Here is a 19954-nt window from a genome sequence, read left to right as displayed (position 1 = left end):
ACGAATCGTCAAGACAGGAGTTCCAGTGGTCTTGATGGATCGGAATGCCCACACATAATGAACAGCACCGTGCGCATCATGACCGGAATGCACCCCATGTGGCTAAGCTTAATGTGCTCATGAAACCCAGCAGGGAACAGCGCGTGCGTCTGCCCCAACTCTGACTGGAGGTGGGTATCGACTCTGGGCTGGAGTTCAGCTTCCGTCGCCTCCACCTTCCACTGGAGGCCGCCTTCGCCATGACCACCAATCGCGGCCAGATACAGATGAAGGAACGCATCAGCGTGTATATGCCACAGCAAGTTTTCACTCATGGGCAGCTGTATGTCACGCTGTCTCAGGTCGGGAATGATGACGGCGTCCAACTACTTTACCTCGGACAGTGCGCCCGAAACTTCATACACCGCGAGGTACTCTGAGGCGCCGAGAAACATCGACACTTTCCAAGGGGGCGCCTGCGATGACCAGCCTGGGTGAGGAAACATAGCGCCACCCACGGAGCTGTAAATTTAGTCTGTCCAGCTAGCGTCGGCGTTGTCTTTCCATCACAAGCCGAGATCTCCTTTCGGGTGTTAAAAAAGGAGAACGCAGTCTGATGTGGTCACCTTCTCACGGCAAATTACGTCTGATGCTAAGAGGCACAGAAAAAACGGTAAGTTCATATCGCTGATTCGCTCACACTTTTCAGCTCACGCACCTGGTGGAATCCACAGCAAAACATGGAAGCAATAGTATTATCCATCTAGATGCGCCATCAGAATTAGGTTCCTTAGTTGTCCCCGCTCTGCGACATGGGAACCATAAGAAAGGTCACATCCCTACACCGACTTCACCAGCCCCAAGGCACCGCGTGGATAAGTAATGTGTCCGCACACGTTGGACCCTGCGGCCGCTTCCGTCTAATCTATTTAGCTTTATTCGTCACTTAAAACGAATAATGTCAAACCTACCAGCACAACTGCCGAAACAAAACAATCGGAGGCAGTGGAAACAGAGACGAAGAGAAAGCTGCCGCACACTACCTCACCGCTTCCAGAGAACAGCTCCATTGCCAAGCATTGGGTGGTTGCGATTACGGTGGCACTCTACATCGAAGACAACAAGGTAGCACTGTCTATCAAAATGTCGCCTGGAAAAGACCCAGGCTAAAGCCGCGTTCGCCCCCAAAAGCTCCTCACAGGATTCACCACCGGGAGTATTCGGCGATAGGTAGACAGGTCCCACTTGTAGATCTTCTCAGAAAACCCCCACCCAAGAGCCACCCAGCATCTCCTGGTGCCTCTTGGTGTGGAGGACGTGGGAGGGATGGGAACCCGCCACCCCAGACCATCCCCAGCAGCTGGACGGATCGTCTTGATGCGTGCTCATCCGCTTTACCGCTCTAGCGTTGTGTAGCGGCGAGAACCATAAAGTCCCAACGTCGCTGGACGTTCAAGTTAAATGGTCCAGAAGTACCATGACCAAGAGAAGAAGTAACTGGTGCAGCATAAGGTGTATTCCATAACTAGCACACATTGATCAATAAATCAACGAAGGGTACCGCCGCCAGATGATGAAGCAGTCAACCGATGGATCGAATCCAGCCTCCGAAGCCCAAGCCAAAACTGGTCGAAACAAAGATGACTCGCATCCTCATAGCTCGGTCTCAGGTCTTCGCGTACACTCCCACCAGAATGAGGCAGAGGCCGCTGCATGCAGCGCCTCACCTTTGCCCGCTAATAGCACCGCATTGAGTCGCCCACCATGAAGGTTGGCAAGGAGGTGACTAAACTGCAGCTCCGCAGGAGTGTGAGTCGCTCTCTCCACATACTTGCGCTGACAGCGGAATACTTAGAGCGTGTAGTTTCCGAGGTGCGAACATAAAGGCCTGTGACACCTTGGTTCACGCGTATGACACTTAAGTGACCGAGCTGCTACGACCAGGGTGGGGAGTTGAAACGGTCCCCTCCCAGTGCCAGATGTTTGATAAGGAAAATTACATACGCCCTCCCCCTCAAATGCTATGTGAACGAAATGCGTTTGGGAAAAATGCAATGCAAAGAAATGCCAAACGAAGAATTGCGTGCATGAAAAATTATGATACCGAGGAACTGCGTATGTAAAGAAATGCAATGCCAACTACGCAAGTGAAGGAGTGCAATACGAAGAAAAGCACACATGAAGAAGTGCAATAGGAAGGGAACACGTATAATAGGGAACGCGATGCGAAAGAACACGGGTGCGAAGAAATGCTGTACAATATGTGACGAGAAGACACATGCATGCAAAGACATGCAATGCAAAGCATTGCAGACCACAGCTTTTGCGATTTTGAAGTTTTGGAAGCATGAATATTTGCGTGCGAATATGTGCGTACGGGATTTGTGATATGCCGTACCGCGCGCGAAAAACTGCCCGGTCGCCAGGCTGTGACATCTGCGCGACTAGAACGACCGACCGCGGGACTAGGAGGACCGACGCAGGGCGCGCCGCCATCAACGCCTTCTAGAGCAGCGTACCTGGAGAGCAGATCTCAGATGCGCCTTTCGGGCCACTCTCAGCGAGGCTCCGAAACACGCAAAGCCTAACTCGTGCCACGATACAACGAAGAAGCTGAACGCGCCATTCATACCGCAATCACGCCCGTCGTAGCACGCGTTCCGCGAGGCGAGATGAGAAGAGCTGCTGGAGGTGATGGCTAACCTGTCAGGATGCTATCCTGCTGCTGGTAGATAACTTCAAATGGACGTATGTGAAACACGGTCATGATGATGGTGACGCCATGGTCGTCATCAGCGCACAGCGACGGCCGCCCACCGAGTACGGGCGCCGCTTCAACCTACCTGAGACCGGGAGGTAGCGGTGCTTATGTCGGACGTGCCAAGGGGAGAAATTGGCACTGGTGTGTCGCCTAGCGGCACGAGTCGAGATAAATATGCCAATGCAGTACTATTAAACGGCAGGAATCAAAACTAATTTTACACGTCGCGGATGCTGGATGTTGTGAACATGGTTTGACTCTGGACGCTGCAAGCTTGGGTGCTATGAACTCAGCCAAAGCGAACGGCATTGGAAGCATTGTCGATGCTATGAATGCTGGATGTTGCCATTTGATGTTGCCAGGAACGCTTGCCGGTGTTAGCGATGCCGATCGCGCGGCAGCTCTGACGGAACTGGCCGGTAGCGGTAGCATCCAGCCGGTCTGGTGACGTGGACCAGCGGGATGCGGGATGCGGGATGCGGGACCATCACCCATGCGACACTCCGGGTGCTGCAACCGGCGGTGGGGACCACGGACCCGCTGGATTACATGCGAACCCGCTTCTGCGTTTACGAGATCACACCGCACGGTCGGCAGTCGTATAGCTACATCCTGTAGTCAAACGAGAAGTATCGTTTTTAATTGATCCGCTGCATTTAATATGAAAAGCCAAAAGCTTATGAACGAGGATTGGGACGCGCCCTTAGACTGCCTTTGGTCTAAGGACCGAGCAAGCCTTATCCAGTATTTGCTGGAAAAGGTGGAGGAAACCAGTGGTACCCTTTGCATCATGAAACTGGCTTTCAGGGCTTAGCTCTGGTGAATGACTACGCCCCAGTGTGTATTGACTCAACTGTTCCCATTAGGTGGAGTCACGCGAATGTGCTTCGCCGGGTCCGGGTCGGAAGTCACAGCCGAGCTTGGAACGCCTTATAAGCTTCTTGTGGTGCTGTACCCGACCGCCCCACAGATATCTCAGTCAGGAACGCGGAAGATACGCCCGCGCTCGCTCCGCTGCACCGTCGTAGGCTATATTGATGCTACCATTTGGTCCCGCAGGGTGATCTGCCCAACCGGGGCCCAGTCCAAGTGCTGACTGGGACCCAGAAGATCCATGGATTCGTGGTAACCCGGGGCGCAGTTTTGAGTCCATCTGGTTCTTCCGGAGTCATAAAATAGTCCTTACGCCGAGCGCTTCTTTGGGGTAAAACGCGACCGGTCGTCCTCGAATTGTTTGCTGCCTGAGTCCTATATTACCACTTCGGTTCTTGAATTAACTTCAAAATTAGACACGAGTGTAAATTTTTTCATCCATCCATGTTTACTTTGGACTTCCAACTCATTCAACCCACGAAACGTGCTGTGATACAGGCGATCCCTCATGTCCGCTGTCACGCGTGCGGCCGTCCCGGCGTAAAAGGTGTACCCCCGGTGACGTCACATTGCTGAGAAGAGCGTTATCGGGACGGTTCCAACTGGTGTTCACGGCCTCAAACCCTCATTTGCGCATTTGCGTTTGTGTGCCGGATCGATATACGCATCACTGTTATAAATAAATAGCGGGACATGTGAACAGCCCTTTCGAAGCTTATTTTTCAACACGATGCCCCAGTCGGCCAGAACGAGAAAACTCAAGGAGCAGGAGTGGTATCAGCGTCGCGTGCAAGACAGGTTAGTAGGAAAAAATCGAAAACGACGATGAGCCCTGGTACTATTTTTCATTTAATGTGTCTTGAACGTGACGTGACCTATTAATGATTTCAAAGTCGCCGCCTGCCGAAATGTTCCACACGATGATGACAAAACTATTAAATCCCGTATAAAGTACAGATGTATTGAAGTCAACAGCGTAGTTTCCCATGCCGTTTGGTCCAGCTCCAGTCTCCCTAATTTTTTAGATAAACTGGATCCAGTGCGGGCAGATATATGTTTAACATGCTCTGATGTAAATTTTACCACTCTTCCCTGCTCATCATCCATCCCTCGAACTGATTTTGGTAAATCTCGACGATAGTCTAAAGTAAAACGCAAATGCGTCTCGATCGTACAGATATCAGGGGGCCATCACCGCAGCTTGAGAAATTGGTCGGGCGGGCGGCGCTGCACGGTAACGTCAATTGCGTCGCTTGGAAAGCAGTAGTCACGCAGAAATGCCGTGGTCGGCCTTGTCTATTATCATGCAGAGTGGCATCAAGTTTGTATTGTTATGTGACCTCGGTACGTGCTACTATGTCGCGGATGGGAGAAATGCGAAGTGGTGTGTTAGCGTTGAGCAAGAGTGAGTATCAAAGGCACTTTTTTGGCAGCAAGATGCCATCCTGTGAAGTGGCCTATTGCAAGTGTTAACCGGCAAAATAAAGGCATTTCATTTTTTACAATCCCAAAAAACGGTCCAACTGCCCTGAAAACATGGGTGCACCGTTGCTCTCGGACTGACACTATGAATGTGGAGAATGCGGAAACATGATCTGATCATTCTCAAGATCATGACTGTGACCCTGGCCATCTGGTTAATGCCCGTCTCATGCCCAATGTTAAACCATGCCTTCGACCAAGTGCGATTCCTTCTATGCAACTAGATATCGCTGGCACACCGAAGCGAGTATGCGTGCGCTGTGAAGGAAAATTCCGGACTATTTTATGCAGAGACCTCTGAAACCGATTCAGTCACTAATGCATGCACAATCTATGCCGCTCTGTGCAGTTTGTCGGCTACAGTACGATATTCAAATGAGACTTTCCAACCATAATCTCGTTTACAAAGTGGGGCCTGATTGCCACATAGTGGCACAACCATCCATGCTACACGGGCGAAGGGGTTGAGGGTCAGGGGCACAGCCAGGGTTTGCGACGGGGGGGGGGCAAGTTTGTACCAGCGAGTCCCCACTGGCAGTGCGCCTACGCACTGTGAACTAACAAACGCCACAACTGCTTATAGGTAGTACCGAGCGGATCAATGAGCTACCGATATTGGTTTGCCCTGGTGCCTAAAACAGTTCTTTCAGTCGCGTAGCGTACACGTTCACTCGGCTATATGCGAGTCTTGTTACTTATTAAGCACTCTTGGGCGCTTCGTGTTACTGTCCATGGTAGTGTCTGAGATTCCAAATAATAGGTATTTTTCTGGTCACCAAAGTCCGGGATTACGTACAATAACGTGCTAAGAACTGCTGCCGTGCTTAAACCACAGGTCTTAACCCTAACAGACCGTGACTGATGGAGAGGGCGGGGAGCAGGAAGCTCGGAGGGCCGTGCTGCTGTTATCGCTTATTTTTGCGTCGGAAAACAGTGATGACGGTGCCAGCCTCCTCGGACAGCCCATGCAATGAAATGGGACCATGAAACGGGGCTATCCAGGCAGATCCGTGGCTATGGCTGGGAGCGGTAGATATCAGTATGGCGCACGCGGTGCAGTACTCGTCGGCCGTTGACCGTCCCTCTAACCCACTCGGATTATGTCACGCTGAACCACACAAAACAATGTGGCTGTGCATAAAAACAAGCATGCGACAACGAAAGAAAGGGCATGTCCGGGTCCAACACGTTTTGCTGTGACAATAAGAAACAAAACTGTGCGGCTTGCAATAGGGTCTGATTAATGAGCCTGTTCGGTACGTGGAAATGACTGTGTTTGGTTATGTCACAGATCAAAGCAGCAGCGCATACGGACGACGTAGAGGCCGCTTCCCAGCAAGCAGCCGCGATGCCTCCAGTGCCCACCCTGAACGAAGTCGGCGAGGACGATGGGGTCAACGAGTCAGGCGACGACAAGCTCCATGGCAGTGACGGCGGAAGAACCAAAAATGGCCCCCGCCGCGGCGACGAGATGGACGAGGTCAACATCGAGCATGGGGCGCTGACCCTCGTTGCCGCCTTCGTAGCCGCCAAATGCAAACACCTCGATCCAAGCATAAGACTGCCGACCCGAGAAGCACCACCCAGCCGTGTGCCAGACAGCTGGATACACACGATTAGCCAGGGTGGTCTGATGATACCGTCGCCGGCCTGGATGAGCGTTGTCGAGGCTTTCGGGATCGTGCTCCAGCTCGTGATGGGCCGAGGCATGGACCGAGACAGTGGTATCCCAGACCACCTCACAAAACTCCTGCTGAGAAAGTTCTGCGCTGGATAAGCGGATTGCTCGAAAGCTGTTGACAACGCGCATGCACCTGCGCCTCAAGAGCCACTGACACTGCGCGTCGCGCAGAGGCCGGAGTCCGAGAAGAGACAGAGGAGCGGCTGGCGCGTCTCGCCACTGACGCCGTGTGACACGGAAACCAGAGGTGCTGCTGGTCATCAGGCATAGCGGGCTGCCTGCTGGAAAGCGGGACCACTGCAGGCCGCAGGTTCAGGATCTTCATCGGGCTGCATGCCGGCGACAGTGTCTGCGGCGCATCAGAATGTTATCCAGAGACCGACCGTCTTCAGCAGTGTCAACTCATCGTCTGGGACGAGGTGGCCATGACGAGCTGGCGAGCGGTGGAGGCCGTCGAACGGACCCTGCGCGAGCTCCGGCAGCCGTTTGGAGGCATCCTGACAATCCTCTGTGGAGATTAACGCCAGACTTTGCCAGTGGTGAGGAACGGTGGGCGCTCCCAGGTGGTCGACGCCTGCCTTAAGTCATCACCCCCGCGGACGCACGTCACTGTGATGCAGCTGCATACCAACATACCAACATGCGAGCGCACCTGTACAGCGACCAGCGAGCCTCCGAGTTCTCCGCTTTCCTGATGCGCGTCGGATACAGTGAGCTACCCGTCAACTGGTAGCCGGATGACGACCACACAGATGTCCCAGAGCAGGTGTGTAGCCCGGCCACGATGGGCACGAGCTGGCTCGCGGACATTCCGGGACATCGAACACCACTTCCAGGACGCCGACTGGCTGCACAGGCGGGCCATCCTCACCCCGCTCAACATCGACGTTGACGCCGTGAGCGCCGTCGTCATGACACGACCGTCGGGTGCGGTGCACGCTTAGCACAGCGTGGACACCATATCGGACTGCGTCGCGGTGCCGGTGCCGACCGAGGTGCTGAACAGCATCGACATGCCGGGACTGCCATCACGCACGCTGCCACTCCAGGTGAGCTCCTCTTGCCTTTTAAGCAAACGGATGGCGTCAATGGCGTGAGTGTCCTCCAACCAAGTCGACTGAATACAGCAGTCATCGAATCAAAGTGCAACACAAAACCCTTTTTACGCCAGCCTCTTTCGCGCAACGGTACAGTTTGTGCCAGAATATTATTTGATTCTTTATCGATTCTAATTTTTCAAGTGGTGAGGCACAAAATTGCACTGAAAAATTGCAACAAAACTGCCTTTCATATAACAATAAACGCTCATCCCCGAGGCCACGAATACAAAATGCGACCTCATGTATATATTTTTGCAATCGCGTTACACCCATGACAGAGGTTCGAGGTGCTTCGGAGCGCGACGTTTTCAATACATTGAAACATCGCTTTAAAAATGGCCACGTACCCGTTCACAAAAACGGAGCAAGGCATTTCACATGTCATTACATCCATGGAGTTAGAGAGGCCGTTAAACGGACCCAAACACAGCAATCCGTGCTCGCATGTACTTGATCTTTTCGCAGGTCGGGGCCCCGGTCGCCCTGATGCGCAATTTGGACGTGAACGGCACGCTGTGCATCGTGTCGAAGACGTGTACGTCCTTCTGCTGCGCTCTGCAACGGGACCCGGCAGAGGCGAGACGCTGCTCCTGCCGCGCCTGCCCATGGCGGTGGATGGTCCCGACTCGGGGCTGGGCTTCTCTTTCCACCGGCCGCAGTTTCCGGTGAAGGCGGCGTTCGCCCCGACCATCAACCGGTGCCAGGGCCAAGCGAGGAAGCGGATCAGTGTTTACCTGCCCTGTTTTCAACAACGGTCAGCTCTTCGTTGCGCTGTTCAGGATGGGCAGTAACGAAGATGTGGAGGTATTTTGCCTAACATGGATAACGCGAAACGTCGTGTACGTTGAGGGAGGCCCTCTGAGGACGAGCCAGGACACGGCGTAAATGCTCGCTATTCACACCTCCAGTTTGGTCTACCAGGCTTGCACCGCTTGCACTACTTGCACTGCCTCCAAATTTACGGTCTGGAGTCCGGAGTATGCGGTCCGGTGTGGCTGCCTTTTCGCGGCAGACTGTCTGACACAAGAAGTTACAAAGAGCCACAGGCAAGCTAACAGTTGTTCAACTACGCTAACGGAACAGATCACGTACCCCTAGCGGGTACGTTATGGCGTTAAACGACCGTGATTTTCAGCGTTTGCAGAACAGTTTTCTTCGTTGACGTACAATCACAGCACATCCAATAAATCACAATCGGCAACCACCAGGCGGTTGAATGCGAAGGGGGGGGGGGGGGGGGCAATTCGCCAAAGCTCTACATGAAAAGCTCGGGCGGTGGTAGGTGCCACATTATCGACGCGAGACTCAAGCCATCGACCAAAAGCCCACAGGTCTTACTCGTCTATATATTATGTGGTTAGGGTGCGTGCCTGTCTGTCCTGTTTTGCGCTGCGTCGTCCACGGGCCGAACGGCGGGCCGCTGAATGGTGAAATTTGGACACGAAACGCAGGCACAAGAAGCGGTTTTCCACGGGTAGATCGCGAGCCGCTACGGACCGGGCTTCGGGCGTGGCACGTGGCGGAAGAACCGTTTTAGGCCCATGGGCCCAACGTTGGCATTTCGAAAAACCGTGCACAATGCAACACGCCGTCGTCGTAACCGCAGCCAGAGTCGTAATGTAATTTACATCACTGCGCGCACCAATTCATTGCGTGTATTTATCACGCTTTTTTTTGTTATTCTGGGCGCTGTCTCGTCGATACATCAACATTACCAAAACGGCAGCAACTCAACACTTTCGCGTCGCCAAATACGATCCGACGCGAATTGTTTGCTTTGCGAAATGCCACAGAAACCACACGTCAAATACAGAATAATTTGCAACGGGTTCCATCGGAAGACCCAGGAAGTGCACGAAGATTTCAGCGAAGCTTGTTGCTATGGCAAAACAGCACTGTCATTGGCTTTGCGGTGTGAGTTTTGGAGTCACTAAGAAGTCCGAACATTGAAACATTGTACGAACACAAACATTGCAGCAGCATTGACAAGTGGCAGTGGCAACATCATGGAGGTCTGGCGCTTACAGCGATAGCAAATGCGGCCCTCTTGAGCATTGCATCGCATTTCTTGAACAATGTATAACAACTCCAACCCCAGTGGAAATCTGGAGAGCAAGACTTGAACGTCCCTGGCAGTCGGCACATCACCCTGGTTCCCGTCAGCCATCTTGGCAGCTAGAGTTCGGTGACATATCTGAAGTCCAGGCAACAACAAATAGTTGATCTCGAAGCCGAAGTCTGGCTTCAAGGGAGGAAGCTATGAGGCTTTCCCCGAAACTGGTGGCGTCGTACTTTTAACACGCGCTCGGGAGGGAAGGCTAAGTTGACCTCTCCCCTCCTGATTTATGTGTGGAATAACATCTGAAAGGCGCAGTGTAGCCACACAACACTCCGTTTAACTGTAATCAATCGAATAGCCGACCTTCTGCCATGAAAGATTGAACATACCTCACAATGTAGCTGTCCTGTAGCATGTCGAAGTCAAGCCATGTTTATCAGAGAAGGGAAAATGTGGGCAAAATGAAAAGTCGATGTGACGACGGAGTGTTAGACGAAGTCATACAACATTCATGCAGTTTCTTATGCAAAACGATAATTGAGATTAGAATTACGCCTGCTTTCATCGTCCTCGGGTTAAGTATGAAGGCCAGATCATGGTCAAAATGACTGCTTTCGTTAAACAATTTTAATGCATAGGTAGTTTTTGACGCTCTCTTCGAATTCTACGGCTCAAAAAGACATCAATTGATCTGTTAACTTGAATTAATCAGGCGTAAGGGAGCTAAGCAAGGCTAAAGGAACTTTAGGGGAGACTAAGCTAAAAAATAGCTTTTGCAAGTCCTTTGCCTTAAGGAACATGCCGCTTGGGGTAGCTGTTCACGTGGCTTGCAAATTCAAAGATCAAGATAATCTCGAAGGGTCATGGCCATTTTGGGCTTCTCTAGGGCAACTGAGGTTAATGACCTTAGGTGAGCACAATACCTTTCGCTTAAAAACATACATGTATAAAATTGTTAAAATATTAAAATGATTGTGTGACGTCTGAGGGCACTTCGGACACCTCTCAAGCTTGACCTTATTTGACCCGATGATAATGACAAAGAGACTCTAAAAGTTGACAAATTTTCACATAGACCTCGCATGTAAATCTGGTACACCTAGCTTTTTTAGCTTCCATATCTCAAAGACAGGAGATAAATTGATCCCCCACCCTGCGACCGAGCGCATAGCGTTCAACTGGCCACCCGGAAGCGTGTTAAAATGTGAAATCTTAAGACACTGACTTCGAAATCCATGTATATGAGGCCAAAGTCAATGTCAGCGGTTTCCAACTTAGGAAACGCGAAACCGTAGGCGAACACTTCAGATTAGAATGATGAACCCTATCTATTATGCATAACGCTGTTTCGTGGAACCAATGCAATTTTCGCGACTGTTAAAACAGAATGGGACCAGAAAGTGTCATAGGATTTCATGCAAGACGCTATTTTACGCAGAGCGACAGGGTGTTATCATTACCTTGCGCAAAACCTTACACAACGTTTCCATCTTGTCAATGTCTACACGATGCTGCCGACAGGCAACTCTCCGAAGGCGTCAGTGGTCAATTGGTCCTGAGACTGATCCGACTGTGCTGGGCTCTCAGGCATGCATGCACCGCCGTTTCGGAGCGGTGTGTGGTACGCTGGTGACAGGAAGGGTGAGATTTTTCCGAGAGAAAAGAGGCAACTGTAGACAGAATCCCATGACCAAGCCGACGCAAGCGGTTCAACAGGTCATCGTCCATATTGGTACCTTACGCTGGAAGCCTACATTGTTCATCAACTGACATTTTTAATGCATCAAACACCCTACAATGTCCTAAAACACGGGCATTTTTGGGACATCTCGCGATCTACATCTTATCATCTAACCTTCAAAATATAATAATCACGATAACGACGACAGGCGTCGGTCAGACGTTGGTCTGTCACACTGATGGCACGATGCTCGCACATCAAGGTCGTCCCGACGGATCTACCACCGTTCGTTTTTTCAAAGTGAAGTTTTTGCGTACTGTTTGCCAATTGATTGACATGGGGGCTAAATATGTCTTAATATGGTAGGAATATGACATAAAATATAATATTGAATGCCAAGGGGCCGATGGGTAACAGGGGGGTTGGTTGGGGAGGTTGGCCAGGGTAGTTAATTCAGATTAGGTTGGGATAGGTTGGGATAGGTTGGGATAGGTTGGGTTAGATTGGGTTAGGTTGGGTAAGGTTAGTTAGGTAAGGTTTAGTTCGGTTCCAAAAGGCTGGGCTAGAATCTGGTCCTTTTGCCTACTGGTCCCAGGAGGCCGTTTTCGCGGAGGAATTGCGGGTCATCAGAAGCCCTCAGTCTCAAACCCCAGTTTTAACAAGTTGCTAAGCGGTTCCACTTTGTGGAGCTCCATATTGACTTATGGTTCAATGTCGCTCGTCAACATTGCTTGAATACATTTTAGTTAAACAAAAAAAAGTGTCACACATCTGAAGTTTGAGTGTTCTCTACCGTAATTATGAAATTTCGAAGAAAGTATTGAAAATGTCTTTTTCAGATTGCTCGCAATATTTTCTACCTTAGAGAAGACGACCTGTGTACAATGCTCTCTTTTAACGTAAAGTACCTATATCTACCTTGACCGTGCGAGATCGCATGACGCAGCGTCGAAACGATTATTTAAAAAAACATTCGAAATCGAAGCCAAAGACGGAACCAACCATTAAAATAGCAGAGCCCAGGCCAACGGTCTGAAACGAAACGAACCAAAAGCTGAAACTAGCCATGAAAATGGCTCGGAGCCGAGCCCAAGCCCGAAGGCATTGGAAGGACACTGTGGCTCCGCAAAGTCGAAGCCACAACCGGCTTCGTCTCCCTGCCGGGTTGCGGTAAAAGGCGAAGCCTGCCCTTCAAGGCTGGTAAAGCAAGGTGGACGAGTTGAAACTGCACCGCGCAGACACAGCAAAAGCAAGCAAACAAACAAGCAAAAAACACACACACATCATTCCAAGTATTTCACGTAACAACAGACACCATGGGCCGAAGCCTCCATCAGGCCACCCCAGCAACCGGCATAAGCAATTTACACAGACGAGCGCAGAACGGCATGAACGATTTACTTCTATATCACGTCCACTGTGCACCGCACTAAATTCCATGTCACCCAGACAAAACAGATTTTCCTTATGGATCGATCGCAAATTTTCATCACGTAAATATGTCAGTTAACATAAACAAAGGTTTCATAACCACATACTGCCTGCTTGTTTCATTGACTCACATGGAGTTAATTACTGGTGAATTGCACGATGTATATCGAAGTAATAGACATCAAGGCAGTAGGACGTGGTGCGAACAATGAAATGAATGGCATAAAAACACCAAGTGCAGTTCAACGTTTTAAGCATCCCAATAGTCACTTTCAAGATTCACGTGGTTCACACGTGAGCAGCTTCAAGAACAGCAATGGTTTCCACATGTCTATCAATGTGTTTGGAAATGAATGCTGGTGAACCACGATACTGCAAATGTGGCAGCAACAGCCTCTCAGCCCATATTCCCTGCTTTCCGGCAACATTTGTGGCGAATGCCGCCTACCTTTGACGAGCGCGCTGGTGCGGCGCCGCGGTCGGCCGACCCCGCCGTGCGGCCTACCTTTGACGAGCGCGCTGGTGCGGCGCCGCGGTCGGCCGACCCCGCCGTGCGGCCTACCTTTGACGAGCGCGCTGGTGCGGCGCCGCGGTCGGCCGACCCCGCCGTGCGGCCTACCTTTGACGAGCGCGCTGGTGCGGCGCCGCGGTCGGCCGACCCCGCCATGCGGCCTACCTTTGACGAGCGCGCTGGTGCGGCGCCGCGGTCGGCCGACCCCGCCGTGCGGCCTACCTTTGACGAGCGCGCTGGTGCGGCGCCGCGGTCGGCCGACCCCGCCGTGCGGCCTACCTTTGACGAGCGCGCTGGTGCGGCGCCGCGGTCGGCCGACCCCGTCATGCGGCCTACCTTTGACGAGCGCGCTGGTGCGGCACCGCGGCCGGCCGGCTCTGCCGCTCGGCCTACCTTTGACGAGCGCGCTGGTGGCGTCCTCCAGGAAGGCGGTGTAGCGCACCAGCTGGCTGAGCCGCTGGTAGCGGGTCAGCACCACGTCCGGACCGCAGCCGGGCGTCAGGCTCGTCACCGACATCAGCGTGCAGGCCATATGAAGGCTGCGCTGTCTGGACCGCACAGACACCGTCAGTCGGGTGCCCCCTCCCCCTCCCCTCCACGCTCCGTCGACAGAGGAGACCAGACCCGTGCCGGCTGTCTGTGGCTGTCTCCTTGCAATCGCAACCACATCGAAAGCATTGAACAAAACTCCGTGGAAAATGCGCACAGGCGGTTCTTTCAAAAGGTTTGATCTGTTCTGGAAAATGCTCCTCCCCCCCCCCCCCCCCCTCTCAGCCAGTCAACCCGATAGAAGCCGGGAAGTGTGGATAACTCCGGCATTCACTGAACCGTTCCACCATTTGCCTTCTTCACTGGAATATTCCGCTCTTCACTAGTTGCAGGGGATAGCACGTGGTCCGAGTTTAAATTTGTCACATCTATTTATGTGAAACCCATGGAAATACAATAGGACATACAATATTCAAATTGCAAGCAACATCCATGAATTTCACGGAGAAGCAATACAATTTGGGACGACCCCAAAGTTCCCAGCCAGACCAAGCTAAAAGCTTGCGAAGAATATACGATCACATGCTACGAATGAGGTTGTCCGCCCGCACTGGCATGTCTGCATCAGTAGTCTGTACCATTCTGTAATCTGTTCACGCTTCGCACCAGCATGTGCTGGTACGAAGTGTGGCTCAGTTCCACAAGCTAGGTTCATCGGAAGAACTTCCCTTACTGCCACTCGCTGGTGGGATAGTCAAGCCGTTCCACACACCACTATACAGCTGGGTGCTTATTTGGCGGTGGAAGTCATCAGGGTGTCGACTATCGATTTTTTCTCTCCTCTTAAACCAAGGAATGACGAGGGATCATTTTATTGTGTAACAAGTCATTTTGGAACCCATTTCAGCTACTTAGTGTTTCTGAATTGCACAAAATATGCTGAGGAGAATTGGGCGTTTTGACTGATATCCACTAGTAACCTAACGCGTTAACGTGCCAGAAAGGTCACATGACCAGATGCTGTTGCCTTCTACTTGGGATCTTGTGCACCATAACCCAGACGACCGCCACCCACCTCTCATTCTCTCTGCGAATTCTTCTCTGCGATGACTGGGTCCCTGGAGACAGTTCGCAGAGCTCTCTGCCCCTTCGACGCCTGAAAAAGACAAGGTGATCTAGTCATCCTTAGCTCTCCCTGCGCGCCAACGTTTTCTCCCTTAATTCAGTCCAAAAGAGGAAGAGCAGGCTTCTTCCACTACTTCGATGCTTTACTGCACTGAAATTTAAAAGGCTGGGTCTTCCAAAGACGACAACCGAAATTAATTTCTGGAACGGGGCGAAGATTATAGTTTCAACAGCAGCTTGCACACCCGCCAGTGCCTGCCAAACGACGGAGTTGTTGGCAGTTGTGTTTATCTGCATCTTGCTTGCGTGAAGGTGGGCCTTCGGTGCACAGTTGCATCATATTTAAAAGTACCACCATGCTTCGCTTACCGCCCTGAGGAACTATGCTTATGTTTACGTCAGGCATTTATGATGTTATGATGTCAGATGTTATGTTTATGTTTATGTCAGATACTCGCCGAACTATTGCGCAGAATAGAATACAGAACCTCGCTAAAGGAGCACACATCGGGGAAGATGCTGAGTCTTTGCATATGATGCAAAACAGATAACTGCTTGGCCCATTTTCTCTAAAAACAATCCTCTATCAAAGGCTTTTCGACAAAAGGCATGGCAATAATCCTGTCATGTACTTCATGAACCTCCATCAGCCCGACAGCATGACCTGGCGCGTGGCGCCATCTCTGTGAATAGGTTGCAACTGTAGCCTGTGACGGTTGAAGTGAGGGCCACCGCTGGCGTCGGCAGCGCTAACTAACTTTAACTAATGTCATTGGGTGTCCTCTCTACAACGCTTTCCCATATATTTCAGCAACGCAGCGACCTCTGCTCCAGCCGTCAATAATTCGAACGCACCGTGGTCAGTTTCATGCGCGCTAATGGCAACAACATGGGACAGCATAAGTACGTCAGGGAATTTTCTTTTTCCTACGTCTATAAAACTATATCAGAAGATGAATTGAAATAACACCGGTAACACTTAAAATTCGTGTTAAAATCCTGTGGACTGTGAAATATGCATCCAAATCACCATTTACCTTGAACAAAGCGCGAACACAAAGCATAACGAAAGTAATGACCTAGTCATATTGAGAAAACATGTGGAAGTTGGGCAGTAAAAAGTTTATTCTTCTAGCGAATTGACATATATCATGACTTACGTAAACTTCTGCAAATTACTACTACTAAAACAAAAACAAAATTATCAGCCAAAGCAGCCTTGCTGTGATATCATTACCTTTCTGCGCATAAAGTTTGGCAGAATGCGTGAATTCGTCCTGTAGAAATACGACGGAAAGTTTTCCAAGGTAATCAGAAAAATCCCACCCTAGCTTGCCTGAGTGCCCTTCGGTTCAAAGCATTTGGCAATTCAAAGCCCACAGCGTAAACCCTGAGCGCGCTATTTAAAATGAGCTGTCTGTTTGAACTGACGTCGCCCCACCATTTCGCCAGACAATGCGAAAGGGTCTAAGTGCCGCACCGTGCTGCTGCGTGTCTGCCCGGGTTGACCCTCGTTGGCTTGTTACCAGGTAATTCGTCCATGTCAGTTGGGTCGTGCAATGCGCCCGCTCTGGGACTTCGGAACCAACATAGGAACGGAGCATCAAAATCATCGGACAGACATTATTCAGCTTATGAATCACAGTCATTCGAAAGTCTCGGGGCCAACTATTTGTATGCAGCAAATGAAGGTCTGCGCGCTTACTGAAAATCCGGCCTGCTTAGCTTGCTTCCACTTGCATAAGAACCCAAAGCGTTGTTTGACAGCATGGAAGCATTTTACTGGTGGTGCATGGGTGCAAAATTTTTTAACACATAATCTAATATAGAATTGCGGAACACGTACCACATGTCAGCACACGTATATACTTAGATATAAATCCTACGCCAAATGTGTGACGTGCAAACTGTTACAGCTGCGCACAAAGCCCGTGAGCGAGGCGAGCCTGCAGGTCTTGCATGTTTGTTTGAAACATACGCTGACACGCGGACCAGCGACCAACTACCCGCATGTAGCATAACCTGCGCCCCTCCCCCGACGGTGCGCACGGCGGCAGGACAGCGGTCCTTTGCGTATCGAGCGGCGTCTCTCATTAATGAGTTGCCTGTGGATGTTAGACATCTGCATTCAACAAGTTTTAACCACGCCGCCAGGTCCTTTTCTGCGAGATGGGGTTGTCTCATACTGTTTATGCGTGCGCGCGTTTATGTTTTTTTACCCCTTATCCCTTTCCGTTGTTGTATTGTTTTATCTCTCAGACTGATAAGTTTTGACGCGGAGACTGACTGATAACCGTTTTAAGTGCGGATTACTTCTCTGCAATTTCAACCACCCATATGATCATATCGCTTCAAACACGACGCCAGCCAAATAAATTTTCCATCTAGGATCACTGCTTTTGGCCGTTTTTGGTGACGTCGATGTAATACTTGGGTGTGGAAACTTTTTCAACCGTAGGGAGTGGAAACTTTCGCTTTCTAATTTAGACGAACGGCTTTGTAAAACTTAGCGCACTGCATCCGGGTGAGATAATGGATTCAGACCTCTCATTCATCTACGACTTACAAATACTATGTCATTTGAGGAACACGCTTTACATAAAGCCCCGCACACATTGCATCATTTACTAATAAGAACCCACCGGTGTGCGTCACATGAGCAGTGCCAAATTAGGTCATGGAGACCAAATGTAGCATAGGCCACAGGTCAAAATCATCGGGCCACACCCTATTTTATTGAGGCCTACGCACAGCATGGCAGAACTGCAGCCGGTTGGCGGTTGCCAAATTACATAGAATGTACAACAGTTTGAGCTATGTCAAAGCCTGTGATTTTCCGGACATACCTCCCTTGTTTTTCTTTTGAGTGGGCATTGGACGGTGTTCGGGTATATGAGAAAAACTCATGGGGTCCTTGTTAGGCTAGTGTTAATAACTCGGACATGTACATGGGAATATATTGCATTCCATGGCTGTATCATGCATCGCCATGTGAGACCGATGGTGAACATCACCTTACAGTACTAGCCTGGCCATTACCTATGTCCCCGCGTCGTCACGTTGGTTGCAGCAGCTTCCCACGAACACTCGTAGCCGTCTTCCCAGGGCCCATCGCCACCGGCACCACCAGTCCCCATCCACGACATCTTGATTCGCACTGAAACAACACCTAATTCTGACGCCACTCTGCTGCAATGCTGCAACTGTCTATACATTGCGAAATCTTGGGGGGTAAGAGCGGATTTACAGGGCGACAGCGTCCCTCCCCATAGGCACATAACGGTAAATAAAAGTGCTAGAGGTGTTCATGAGTGTACAGTGCATGTTCTGGTGCCAATATTGTACGGTTTGCGCACTGAATGCAGTTAATTCAAGCCATTCTATTCAGTGCGACACCCATGCAGGCAGGCCTGGAAACACAGGCCTGATTTTGACGACGATGACGACGATGACGATGATTTGATGACGATGACAGATTTTGACGAATTTAGTTGGGCGGAGGTGGGGCACATCTTTAAATCTGGAGCAGCCTATCAAATTGTTTTGGGTGCAAATGATTGAATTGGACTTTTAAGGACATCATGGCGTGTCCCACGACATACGAAGTTGTAACATCACAGAAACCGGTCAAACCTGATGCCCAATCATTTGGGGATTAGTCAGGTTAACGAAATCCGCCATAAATGGGGCAGTCACGCATCTTTTATGGAGCAGGATTCTGTCTGCCACAAACACCTCGTTGGCATGTTTGCTACTGGTTGCACGATGGTCTGCCGGCGAAACCCGGGACGTCAACTGGAAAATGCCCCACCACCACGCGAGGTAGCAAACCTTTTGTGCCTGCTTGGATAATCGATACTGCGTGACGATACTGACATGACATCCAGGTACATGGCTTTTACGTACCTTTTGCCCGCTGATTCATGCACACAACCCGCACAGCACCCGAAAATTGACTGGGCAGCTGACCGTTTACGCGTTGCAGTTTGCCTCTTTTTCTGCTTCCTTCAAATGGCGTTTGAGTTGGTTTTCAAGAACTTTATAAAAACCACCTTACATTTGATGTGATAAACAGCAGCACTGCTAATTAAAATCGTGATGTCTGGAGACATTCTCAAATCAAAACATGCGTCAGCCTTAAAAGCAGTCGTCGGATTTTCGTCACGGCGCAACTGGTGAGGCGTAGTGGGGAAGTGCTTCTGTCATTTCAGAGGCCTCCGAGCGCCTTTTCCCTAGGGGCGGAAAGAACGATCTTCAGGTTTGTGAGGGCAGGGCGTTGGCGTAGGGAACAATTTGGTCTGGGCGGTGGGGGGGGGGGGGGGGGGGGGGGGGGCGGCGGACAGGATTAGTCCGTGAGTAACTACGGATGTGAGTAGGATAAGCCGCCGAGCTAGCGAACGCTGGTACGCGTCCCAGTTTTCGTTGTGCCCGTCCGTTAGGAAGTGCTGGTCTCAGCACGAATGTACATAAGTGGATATGCACAGATCTTAAAACTGCAAATTCTGAATAACATTGAATCAGAAGCGCGAAAATGTGACTTTTTTTGGAAAAATTTCGTGACTAACGATTCCGGGAGCACGCGTCCCACGTATCGCACACCTCCGGGCGCAAATCAACGCCATCCTGTCGCCTCGAATAACCTAATCCCTAGTTTCAGTTGCGTGGTGAATGTTTTACGGTTTTGGAGAACTTCTCTCCTTCGAAGGCATTTGAAGCGTTATAATTAATATCACTGAGGCCTTAGGACGACGCGCTGACGTGCGAGTTCATTTTGCGCCCAAG

General features: G+C 50.7%; 1 protein-coding gene across 1 annotated transcript; it reads right to left on the bottom strand.

Moving 5' to 3' along the window:
* Window positions 1-7135: 7135 nt before the first annotated feature.
* On the bottom strand, window positions 7136-19144 carry LOC119094293 (uncharacterized). The gene is made up of 5 exons (XM_037217366.1): window positions 19079-19144; window positions 18212-18329; window positions 15123-15203; window positions 13952-14106; window positions 7136-7185 (listed from the first exon to the last, which is right to left on the bottom strand). Exons 1-5 carry the CDS (start codon window positions 19095-19097, stop codon window positions 7136-7138), a joined length of 423 nt encoding a protein of 140 aa, XP_037073261.1. The 5' UTR covers window positions 19098-19144.
* Between the last annotated feature and the right edge of the window lie 810 nt (window positions 19145-19954).

This window comes from Pollicipes pollicipes, unplaced genomic scaffold (assembly GCF_011947565.3).
Source record: "Pollicipes pollicipes isolate AB1234 unplaced genomic scaffold, Ppol_2.1 Scaffold_4002;HRSCAF=4701_pilon_pilon_pilon, whole genome shotgun sequence".
NCBI classification, from domain to species: Eukaryota; Metazoa; Arthropoda; class Thecostraca; order Pollicipedomorpha; family Pollicipedidae; genus Pollicipes; species Pollicipes pollicipes.
This window is presented reverse-complemented; position numbering and strand designations above follow the sequence as displayed.

What these genes read in the sequence shown, in the direction of transcription:
- LOC119094293 (XM_037217366.1), bottom strand. An exon ending in GTGACGACGCGGGGACATAG is followed by an intron (nt 15,204 to 18,211) that starts GTAATGGCCAGG and finishes TGTCTTTTTCAG; the next exon opens with GCGTCGAAGGGGCAGAGAGC. An exon ending in ATTCGCAGAGAGAATGAGAG is followed by an intron (nt 14,107 to 15,122) that starts GTGGGTGGCGGT and finishes TGTGCGGTCCAG; the next exon opens with ACAGCGCAGCCTTCATATGG.